The following is an 11,178-nucleotide window of genomic DNA, read 5'->3' as shown; positions in this document are numbered from 1 at the left end:
ATATACAGGTTGTTTTTATTTATGTTTATATCACGTTCACTTTGTCAGCCAGCATCCTGTCCTGCTAATATTGGAAACAGTGCCAAGAGCTGCAGAACAGACAGCAGCTTGGACAGATGGGGGGGATGCCACTGCTGTGCGGCTCACTGGAGTGGGAGACTCACGACTCAGTCTGTTTGATGTCACTGGACACGGGGGAGCAGGAAGGGGGTGGGGTTGCCCACAAGGCTGAGCCCCATCTCAACCTCTTCTTCCCCTCCACAGCTACACACAACACCCCCAAAATCACACCCAAAAATCTGAGAGCCCAGGATGATAAAGTCCCCAACATCGCAGACTACAGATGAACTGGAGAGACAGAGAGAGAGAGTCCGGGGGCAGACAGAGGGAGCAGGAGAGAAAACCATACAATAAATACATACATACATACATACATACATACACACATAAATAAATAAGAATGAAAATAAGGATCTACCACCAACCAAACCCTAAGAAGCGCCAAGCATGCAGACAGGGCAGAGGACAGACAGAGAAACATTTCTTATAACAAACTGAGCAGTCAAGTTGTGAACGAAGGAAGATCAGGGGACAGGGGAAGGACAGAGAGAGAGAGGAAGAAATTGAGAGAATGAAGGAGGGCATGCGATACTTACCCAGCTGGCCCCAGGCGCAAACGAGGACAGGCCGAAGCCTCGGCACATTGCGGCGAGAAGGTGAGAAGCTTGGGTTAGCAACCAGCATGCCACATGGACTGACAGACTGACGGACACACTAACTGCTACACTGACTGACTTTCTGACTGGCACACTGACTGACTGGCACACTGACTGACTGGCACACTGATTGACTGGCACACTGACTGCTACACAGACTGACTGACTAGCACACAGTAACTGCTACCCTGACTGACTGACTGGCACACTGACTGCTACACAGACTGACTGACTAGCACACAGACTGCTACACTGACTGGCTGACTGGCACAGTGACCGACTGACTAACACAGTAACTGCTACCCTGACTGACTGACTGGCACACAGACTACTACACTGACTGGCACACTGTAAATCTGCCTCTCTCTGCCTCAGTCCTGAGGAGGGGTGTCTTGCTTTCTCTGTCTCCTGGTTGCTGTTAGTGGTGTTGAAGCACAGTGCAGGTTAAAACACACACAGAGTCTCAGGTTCGACTGACACTGACACCTCAGGTCAGACTGGGGCTCCACGCGTCATGCTCACAGCTGCCGGCTCAGTTTAGGGACCATTTTGGGACTTAGTATTGTTTCCCTGGAAATCTGGTCAGAATTCCAGGACATTCCCACTGTTTTATTTTGTTCCTCCATTTTAATTTTTTTGAATCTTTGTGTTTTGATTTTTGTTTTTTTTACACACCCATATACACATTGACACACAAGCACACAATCTGCTCACCGAGACACACACATACATACACACATTGACTGTTCCTTGGCAAACACACACTGTCATACATAAAAACACACTCGGACACACAACCACACACTAGATTGGTCACTGATGCACTGCCACACACAGTCTCAGCTACACAACACTGCACAAACACTCTTACTATGACTGACTGTGTGATGGAGTGACACACTGACTGAATGACTGACTAACACAATGACTCAATGGCTGATTAACTGACTGTCTGACGGCATGTGAGTGAGTGTGTGTTCTTCCTGCATGTCTGTGTGTGTCACTTTTTTCTGTGTCGTCCCTGTTTTTAAATTATTATTATTATTATTCAGGCAACATGAGCTGTCTGTGAAACTGAGAAAGAGGAGGAGGAAGAAGAGAAAAATGAGCAAGGGAAGGAGAAGGAGAAGGGAGAGAAGGAGAAAGAAGGAGAAGAAAAGGAAGTAACTCCTTTGTCAGTGACACAGACAGCCTGCAGTGCTGCCAATTAGACACTAGAGGGCACTGCTAAAAAAGAGCGAGCACAGGCTGAGTGAGGGTGAGGAGGAGGTGATGAGGGGTGAGTGCAGTGAAGGCAGGCATGTTTGTCCATGGTGGTGAGTCAGGGGATGATGTGGGGGCACTCCATGCTATTAAAAACGCAGTTAAAACACACACACGCGTGACCAAGCGCACACAGCGTGGCCCAGTAGATGTGGATGAGGTCACGGAGAGGGAAAAAAAAACAATCACATTTGATGCCACTCGGAAATCCGCTCTCACACACTCGTGATACGACGCAACACACACACACACACACACATATATACACACTGCGGTGGCAACACATGGAAGAAACAAACAAGCAAACACAGGAACACAGAGACACATCCCTGACAGACAGGCCGCGAGCACAGAGCTGTACAGATAACACGTGGACCGGACAGCTCCTGGCTTCGCTGGTCTCACACTTCCATCTCTGTGACCCAGAGCGGTGTCCCATGTCCCCACCTCGCTCCCCCCGTCCCCCGCTCTCGAACCCGCCTCGTCTACCTTGCGCTCCTCCTCCCGGGCCCGCTGCTCCTCCAGCTGCTGCAGCTGCTGGGCCGACCTCTCGCACAGCAGGCTGTAGGTGCTGTTCAGGGCCTCCAGCTGAGCGGCGACCTGTGACCGGGCCTCGGGGGACAGCCTTGAGAGGACAGACACCCCGAAACAACAAGACAGACAGAAGAGGACAGAGGGTCAGAGATGCGCAGGGTCAGGCAGAGAGATACACAGGGTCAGACGGAAAGACAGAGAGGAAATGAGAATAAAACAGAGAGAGTATCAGACTGACACAGGCAGTGAGACAGAGAGAATGAGTGATCGGCAAGTCAGTCAGGGATGAGTCACACAGTCACTCACTTGCTGGCCTGTTTGGAGATAAGGAAGGCCTGTGCGCTCCTCACGGCCTCGGCTACCTCCTCCTTCTTACTGGACAGCTGCTCAGAGATCGCCTGAGAGAGAAAGGCACAGGTCAGCCCAACAAGTTCCAACAAGTCCAACACAGCCCACATTAGACTAGCCATCTTCACCCCAACCCCACTGCACTCTGCCCCAATGCCTCTGTACCTGTTGCTCAGTCAGGGATGTCTGGAGGGGGTGAGGGTCACCGCCCCGCCCCCCGGCCCGGTCGGCCACGCCCCTCACCCAACCCAGCAGCTCTGACACCTGTCCCACTCGCGCCTGCTTCTCCTCCTCCACCTCTTTCTGCAGGAAGGGAGAGAGAGAGGGAAGAAGAGAGGGAGGAAATGCATGAGACATATGGGGACCAGACAGACAAACAGGCACAAAGACAGACGCACTAACAAGACAGATGTGTGTGCATATTTATATTTAACATTAACATTTAAAAAAAGTAAGTAAATCAAATCAATAAAAGATGCTTTTAAAGCATCACAGTGAACTAGAGGGCAGAGTGACAGAACTGGAGCGGTCCAGTGAGTGAGTGCACGTGTGGCCAGGCCGGGCCGGGCAGCGCACCTCCTCTTCCTCCAGCCGGCGTAGTGCATCGCTGATGTACTTCACGTGCTGCGTCGTCAGGGTGACCAGAGCTGTGTAGCGTGTGCGCAGGTCCATGAACTGCAACGACATGCAGAGAGTCACTCACACAATACACTGAACACACACGCACACACTGATGAACTCTCTCTACCTCCCTGTCTACCCCCTCCCTCTTCGTCCGTTCTCCCAACCCCCTCCCGCTACCTCTCTCTCTCTCTCTCTGAGCGGTACCTCTTGTGTGATGGTGTCTGATGAAGAGTGAATCCTCCTCCTCTTCACAGGGGATTTCTGTGTCGATTCCACGTGCGCCCGGTACGTCATCAGCTGCAGCTCGTAGTCCTGGTCAGGGGTTAAGTACAATACAATGCAATACAGTACAGTAAATTACAATACAATAACATACAACGGCAATGGGTAGTAATCACACTGTACCATTGGACTCTCTCACATTTCAATGTTGGTGCATTTTAATGGGATTTCGCCTTCTCTGATTTACACATCCCGCTCCACACTTTCATTGTGGGAATTAATTTAATTACAACCTGAAAAGTCTTCATTAGATAAGTAGTCATCCCCTTTGCTATGCCACCCTTAAATAAGCTCAGGTGCAAACCAATTGCTTCCAGAAGTCACACAATAAATTGAATGGAGATGATCGTGTGCCATAAAAGTGGTTAACAATTTCAGATTGTGCATCTAGGCAATACCTTGACAGCAGTGCAGTACTGTTTGGAGTAGGTCTGGCACTTGTCCAGTTTTGTCTGGTTCTTTTCAATCTCTGCCACCAGAGCCTGTGGAGGTGGGGGCAGACAGAAACCACACATTACACACATTGCACTCACACACACACCTTTCGCAACAATGGCACACACACACACACTTTCCCCCTCCTTCCCTCCGTACCGTCTGCTGGCTGAGTTTGAGTGACAGCGCGCGGCTGTCCTCCCCGGGGCCGGGCTGGGACTGCTCCTGCCGCCGGGTTGTCTCCTCCACCCAACCCAGCAGCTCCATGTGGGCCCCCCGGTACTGCCCCAAGTCACTGCCCACGGAATCCAGGTCCGACTGCCTAGAACCAGCATGAACGGGGGTAGGGGTTGAGGAGAGAGAGGAGATGGTTAGGGTCCAACAGCACTCCAGTGTGTTCTGTGTTTTAGTGTTGGTGTCCCAGTGGTCCAGGTGTTTTAAAATCTGGACCAAACCAGTTGGCATGGTCTGTGCAGTGCTGTACTGGAGCTGACTGACTGCAGTGGCGCTCTGCTCAGTGAGCTTCAGGACCAGCTAGCTGAGGGACTCTTCTCTGGACTGAGCTCTTGGTATTGCAGGGCTTTGTGATAGAGTGAGTTTTGGTCATTTTTATAAATTAATCCAATATTTCAATGCTCTTTTTTGACTGTTAATAATTAGTGGATGAATTTTTTGGGGTACTTCTCTGAGGTACTAAGGCTATTAGTCTAATTATACTTTGGAAAATTGTGATGAGAAGATTATTATTATAGCATAATGGCATAAAAAGCTCCCTCTCCCCACTCACCGGGTCAATATCTGCCTGTGCACGCCGGCCCACCTCTCTGCCAGCTGTGCTGCACGGTCCTGGTAGCGGTCTGGGTCAGGGCTGAGGTCTGGGCTCTGCCGGACCAGCTGGTCCCCTGCCTGGCGGGCCCGCTGGACCTCTTGCTCCAGAGCTTCAAACACACCCTGCTGCTGCTCCACCTCACACTGCCAGCTCTGCCAGAGAGGGCAGGAGAGGAGAGGAGAGGGAGTGAAAGTGTCTTTAAATTAAATTAAATTAAATTGTATTGATGTGAATTGAAGTGTTTGTCACTGTATGTGTGAGTTAGTCAGTGTGTCAGAGTATCAGTCAGTGTGTCAATCTGTGTATCAGTCAGTCAGCAGATCCCTAACCTGCAGTTGCTCCCTCAAGCCCTGTATGGCACTGGTGTCAGGGGGCACTGTGTCCTCCTCACTCAGCCGGCTCTCGTACTTCCTCAGCAGGCTTTCAGCGGCCTGCAGGCTGCGGCCCAGCACCTCCACTGTCTTCAGCCTATAGATGGGAAGGAGGTGGATCTGTTGCCCAACAGCTACATATATGTATACACACACACCTACATACAAGGATAGGACCACATCCATTTTATATTATTTGTAGAAAAAGTACATGTTATGCCTGCAAGTATGCCAAGTACAGTCCCCACCCCACCCCACCCCACCCAACCCAAACCTCTCTACATGTTAATACATAAATAATAAATACATTTTAATTATTTTGTGATTGATCACAATCAAACCCTGTGTAGCTGTTAATTTACAGCAAAAACAACACAGCCCTCTCTCTTTCTGTGTACATCACTATGTAAGCAAACTGAATACAGAACCAGTTTATCTATCTCTCCTCTCTCTCTGCTTCTCTGTGTTACCGGTGCAGGTAGACAGAGGACAAGGCCTGCACGCGCTCCATGCGCTCCACGGCCAGGTGCAGCTCAGACCGCAGGGTGGGAGCGCTGGCAGAAGAAGGCGATTGGTCCAAGAAGGTGACACACTTCCTGGACACCTGGCCCAGGTCTGACTGCAGCCCATCCAGCTCCTTCTGCAGCTTCTGAGAGAGAGGGAGTGAGAGGAAGTGAGTAGAGTGTTAGGGAGAGAGAGTAAGACAGAGGGTGGGAGTAGGAAAGGGATGAAAGGAGAGAGAGAGATAGAATGAAAGAAAGAGGGTGAGAGTAGGGGTGAAGAGTCAATCCCAATAGAACCTACTCCCAATTCCCGGTCTTTAAAATGACAAATGTGATTCTGAAAATGGAACTGAATATAGTCAACCCCATGACTAGGATTAGCTCCAAATCCCGGAATCAAATACTTCACATTTCACTTCAGTAAATTAAATGACATACTGAATGTCATTTTCAGTTCCAAATTTTTTCTCATGAGAGCGCAGTTAGATTAACTTGCCTTTGTTTTTAAAAGGATTTTTAGAATCAGAATCAAAATTGATTGAAGTAGTTCCCAATAGATTCTAGAATTGACTCCCAATGTTTGGAATCTTTTGTGTCTGTCTGTGATACTGTGCATATCTGGCTGTCTATGTGACTGGCCTGACCCCCAGCTGACCTCTTGTTCGGCGATGCGGATGACGCTGTCCTTTCCGGGCTCAGTCTCTGTGGCGATGGAGGGGGGCGGAGCCTGTATACGTCGGCTCAGCCGTTGCTCCGCCTCCTCCAGGTGCAGCTTGATGTTCTGCAGCTCTGACAGGTATGAGCGCAAGAGAGATTCATCCTTCTCCACTGAGCAAGAGAGAGAGAGAGAGAGAGATTTGAATTTGAATTTGATTTAATTAATGGTTTAAGAAGCAAAAGAAGCAACAAGCCCAGAGCAATGAGGGAATGCCCAGAGAGTCTTCTTGTCGACTACACTGTTCTTGGGGAGAGCAGGACCAGGTGCAGCCTGCTGTTTTACACACAGCACTGTGTCACATATGCAATGGCAGACAGGTGGTTATATATGAGGACAACAAAGCTGCGAACATAACGTTAACAATCTACCATAATGGGACAGTGATGATAAAGAGCAGTGAGAGCAGCCTGGATGCATCTGAAATCAGTTTTCACAAGAAGAAAGAACAGAGAGACAAGCTGGAGCCAGAGCTCTCCACACTGCTGCCTGAGTCAGGGCCTTAAATAGAGGTTTTACACTGGCTGAGTACATCTCATCAGAGTCAAAACATCCAAAAGAAAGACAAACCCTGACAAAGTACAGACTCCGTGACCACAGCCTGGCCATTGAGACAGGCCGCCACAGACAGAGGCCAGGCTGTGTGAACACTGTGTGCTGGGAGAGGTCGAGACAGAGATGCACTTCCTGCATTCCTGCTCAAAATACATCAACATAAGTGATGAGTACTGCCCTAAATTCTCAAACCTCGAGTCCCAGTTCCAGTTCTTAGGAGAGGAGGCTCCGACAGCACAGCTGGCAGCCCAGTATGTGTGGGCCTGCCACAGGCTGAGGGGCAGTTTGTAGACACAGCAGGGCAATTCAATTACAAGGGCCCTGATGATGCCCAGTTACCTGTCTCCATGGAGACCAGCAGGGCCTGGCAGTGGACCCGGCAGGACTCCGCCTCCTTCTCCAGCTGGAGACGCTCGGCGGCGGTGAACAGCTCGCTCTCACGGCTGTCCTGCAGGAAGTCGGCCAGGTGAGCCGACAGGTGAGTCAGGGCCTGTTGCCGCTCAGCTGGGGACTGAGATCGTACCTGTACAACACACACACAGGGTCAATACGCCTGTACAACACTCACTCACTCTGCTCACGAACACACACACAGTAATCACTACCTATACAGGAATATCACTTCATGTGAGATAGAGAAGGCCAGCTCAGGCAGGTTAACAGAACTACATCTACCTACATAGTATATCTGACACAGTTACTGCCACACCTGAGCCAGGTAGAGAGCACCTGAGCCAGGTAGAGAGCACCTGAGCCAGGTGAGGGTAGGTGCTGACCGTGTCCAGGCTCCAGGAGGAGATGGTCCGGATGTCTTTCTGCAGGTAGTTCCAGGTCACCACACTCTTCATGTTGATGTGCAGCTGGTGCCACAGAGACATCACGTTCTGGTACAGCTGCTCCACCCTGGACAGCACAGCACAGGGCAGCCAGTGGTCACTCTCTCAGGTCTGTGTACATCTCTGCGAGTTGTGTGCCTTTGTGTGTCAATGTGTCGGTCTCAATACATCTCTGTTTCCAGTCTCTCTCTGTATCAGTGTCAGCCTCAGTTGGTCTCACTGTCTCTCTCTCTTCCTTTCAATCTCTCCCAGTCTCCCTGAATCTCTCCCAGTCCCTCTCTCTCTGTGTGTCCCCTCTCTCTCTCAGTCCCTTGCCTCCCTCCATCTAAGTACCTGCTGGCCGTGTCCAGGGCCTCAGGGTTGGGCGGCGGCACTGTGAAGCAGACGGATGGCACCATGGCCTCGTTCCCTGAGGGGCTGATGACCCTCCACTTGGTGCGTTGAGACTGATCCTCCAGCACGCACTCCTCCCCCTTACTGATCGTGATCTGACAGAGGAAAGAGACAGAGAGAGGGACGAGGAGGAAGGGGAGACAGAGTGGAGGAGATGGAAAGTGACAGAGGAGGGGTTGGAGGAGAGGGAGAGGAGAAGGAGTGGGGCAGAGAAGCAGGAGGATAGGAAAGAAAGAGGAGAGAGATGGAGGGAAAAGGAGGAAAGGGAGAAGGAGAGAAGGATGGAGGGAGCAGGAGGAAGGGGAGAGGGAGGAGGACAAAGGGGAGCAGGGATGCAGTGGGGAGAGCAGAGGAGAAAAATACAAAAATCAAACCAGATCAAAAGAGACAGATGGAGAGGAGCAGGAGAGGGAGTGAGAGTGTGACAGGTGGACAGGGACATGGAGAGGAGTGGAGAATGAGAGAAAGAAAAAGAAAAGAGAGAGAGAGAGATGGAGAGTTTACAGATTTACTTGCATCAGAGCTGTGCAGTGGACACAGTGAGAGAGGCATCTCAGCCCCACAGCAACACCTATTTTTCCCAAACCCTCCATTATTAATTAATTAATTTACTATTTAAAGCTAACAATCCTAACTAGAATTGAAAGATTGAAGATACCTCATCTGCATGTGACAGTACTTTCTACATTACATATTACTGAAAATAGGGTAGTACGCAGGTCAGTGACAGGTTCATTTAGGTTAGGAGTAGTATGGATCAGCAATAGTATGTAAAATTAAGCAGGTGAGCTACAGTATAATAGCAGGTCTGTTAATAATAGTTACTATAAGTATATGCAAGTAGTATTATTGATCATACAGTGAAAATAGCCCCAAGCGTAATTAAGCTGTATTTACATCATAAACCTGTAAATACGAGCCCAATAAATAAAAAACAAGGAGTGTTAAAGGCTGCTTGAAAGTGTCATAAAGGAACAAGACATGTCATACTGGACCATGGGACAAATATGAGGCTGTGACACTTTTGTCCCCTACAACTGGTGTTCAGCGTAACAGTGGTGTTCCGTAGAATGAGTGCAGGTGTTTCGTGGAAAAGAGAAAATAGTATGGTTACATATAACGTTACGTTACATTAAAATTAAACCCCCATTCATGTTTGAAATAGTAAACTAAAGTTAGCTAATACAATGTTGCTCATAACTCATACCATTGACAAAAACAGGGCTTATAAACCAATACAAAATGTTTTACTAAAACCCTCTAAATCAATAGAAAATATTTTTTAAAGCGATGATGCATTTGAGTATGCATGGTTTAGGTTTACCGTATACCGTGACATAGAAGTGCATTTTTACTAAAAAGTAAATTAAATCGCTTCTCAAAATTCACAAAATAAATAAATTACGGTAAATGTTTGCTGAAGATGTTGACTACACATCTGCAGTTGACTGGAGATCACAGCGAAAAAGCGGAAGAAAGAGAAAGTAAGAAAACGTACCTCTCAGATAATGTTGGATAAAACTGAAACTATACCCGATATTTATGAAATTATTTCAAATCTTACATCATAAGTGTTTTGGCCATGATTCGTATTCCAATACTTTTAAACATATATTTAAATATATAGGCTATAAATCCAAAAAAACGCATTTCAAAAAAGTTATAAATTGATTTGCATGTTAATGAGTGAAATAAGTATTTGACCCCTTCGACTTAGTACTTGGTGGCAAAACCCTTGTTGGCAATCACAGAGGTCAGACGTTTCTTGTAGTTGGCCACCAGGTTTGCACACATCTCAGGAGGGATTTTGTCCCACTCCTCTTTGCAGATCCTCTCCAAGTCATTAAGGTTTCGAGGCTGACGTTTGGCAACTCGAACCTTCAGCTCCCTCCACAGATTTTCTATGGGATTAAGGTCTGGAGACTGGCTAGGCCACTCCAGGACCTTCATGTGCTTCTTCTTGAGCCGCTCCTTTGTTGCCTTGGCTGTGTGTTTTGGGTCATTGTCATGCTGGAATACCCATCCACGGCCCATTTTCAATGCCCTGACTGAGGGAAGGAGGTTCTCACCCAAGATTTGACGGTACATGGCCCCGTCCATCGTCCCTTTGATGTGGTGCAGTTGTCAAGTCCCCTTAGCAGAAAAACACCCCCAAAGCATAATGTTTCCACCTCCATGTTTGACGGTGGGGATGGTGTTCTTGGGGTCATTCCTCCTCCTCCAAACACGGTGAGTTGAGTTGATGCCAAAGAGCTCGATTTTGGTCTCATCTGACCACAACACTTTCTCCCAGTTCTCCTCTGAACCATTCAGATGTTGGCAAACTTCAGACGGGCCTGTACATGTGCTTTCTTGAGCAGGGGGACCTTGCGGGCGCTGCAGGATTTCAGTCCTTCATGGCGTAGTGTGTTACCAATTGTTTTCTTGGTGACTATGGTCCCAGCTGCCTTGAGATCATTAACAAGATCCTCCCGTGTAGTTCTGGGCTGATTCCTCACCGTTCTCATGATCATTGAAACTCCACGAGGTGAGATCTAGCATGGAGCCCCAGACCGAGGGAGACTGACAGTTATTTTGTGTTTCATCCATTTGCGAATAATCGCACCAACTGTTGTCACCTTCTCACCAAGCTGCTTGGCGATGGTCTTGTAGCCCATTCCAGCCTTGTGTAGGTCTACAATCTTGTCCCTGACATCCTTGGACAGCTCTTTGGTCTTGGCCATGGTGGAGAGTTTGGAATCTGATTGATTGATTGCTTCTGTGGACAGGTGTCT

The 11,178-nt window shown here is 48.7% G+C and overlaps 1 protein-coding gene across 13 annotated transcripts in view; it reads right to left on the bottom strand.

Moving 5' to 3' along the window:
• The window catches only part of LOC136763300 (microtubule-actin cross-linking factor 1), a 129,576-nt gene that overhangs the window by 65,806 nt on the left and 52,592 nt on the right, over window positions 1–11,178 (bottom strand). For all 13 annotated transcript variants that reach the window (XM_066717195.1, XM_066717203.1, XM_066717198.1 and 10 more), the window contains exons 22-35: window positions 8,345–8,499; window positions 7,952–8,078; window positions 7,515–7,698; window positions 6,561–6,733; window positions 5,873–6,051; window positions 5,361–5,499; window positions 4,990–5,183; window positions 4,362–4,524; window positions 4,166–4,249; window positions 3,690–3,797; window positions 3,438–3,536; window positions 3,027–3,164; window positions 2,820–2,911; window positions 2,469–2,604 (exon numbers count right to left, since the gene is read on the bottom strand). In XM_066717195.1, coding sequence (XP_066573292.1) covers window positions 2,469–2,604; window positions 2,820–2,911; window positions 3,027–3,164; window positions 3,438–3,536; window positions 3,690–3,797; window positions 4,166–4,249; window positions 4,362–4,524; window positions 4,990–5,183; window positions 5,361–5,499; window positions 5,873–6,051; window positions 6,561–6,733; window positions 7,515–7,698; window positions 7,952–8,078; window positions 8,345–8,499 — 1,971 coding nt within the window. The remainder of the gene's footprint in view (window positions 1–2,468; window positions 2,605–2,819; window positions 2,912–3,026; window positions 3,165–3,437; window positions 3,537–3,689; window positions 3,798–4,165; window positions 4,250–4,361; window positions 4,525–4,989; window positions 5,184–5,360; window positions 5,500–5,872; window positions 6,052–6,560; window positions 6,734–7,514; window positions 7,699–7,951; window positions 8,079–8,344; window positions 8,500–11,178) is intronic.

This window comes from Amia ocellicauda, chromosome 11 (assembly GCF_036373705.1).
Source record: "Amia ocellicauda isolate fAmiCal2 chromosome 11, fAmiCal2.hap1, whole genome shotgun sequence".
Taxonomy (NCBI): Eukaryota; Metazoa; Chordata; class Actinopteri; order Amiiformes; family Amiidae; genus Amia; species Amia ocellicauda.
The sequence above is the reverse complement of the archived record's forward strand: the minus strand, read 5'-3'. Positions and strand labels throughout refer to the sequence as shown.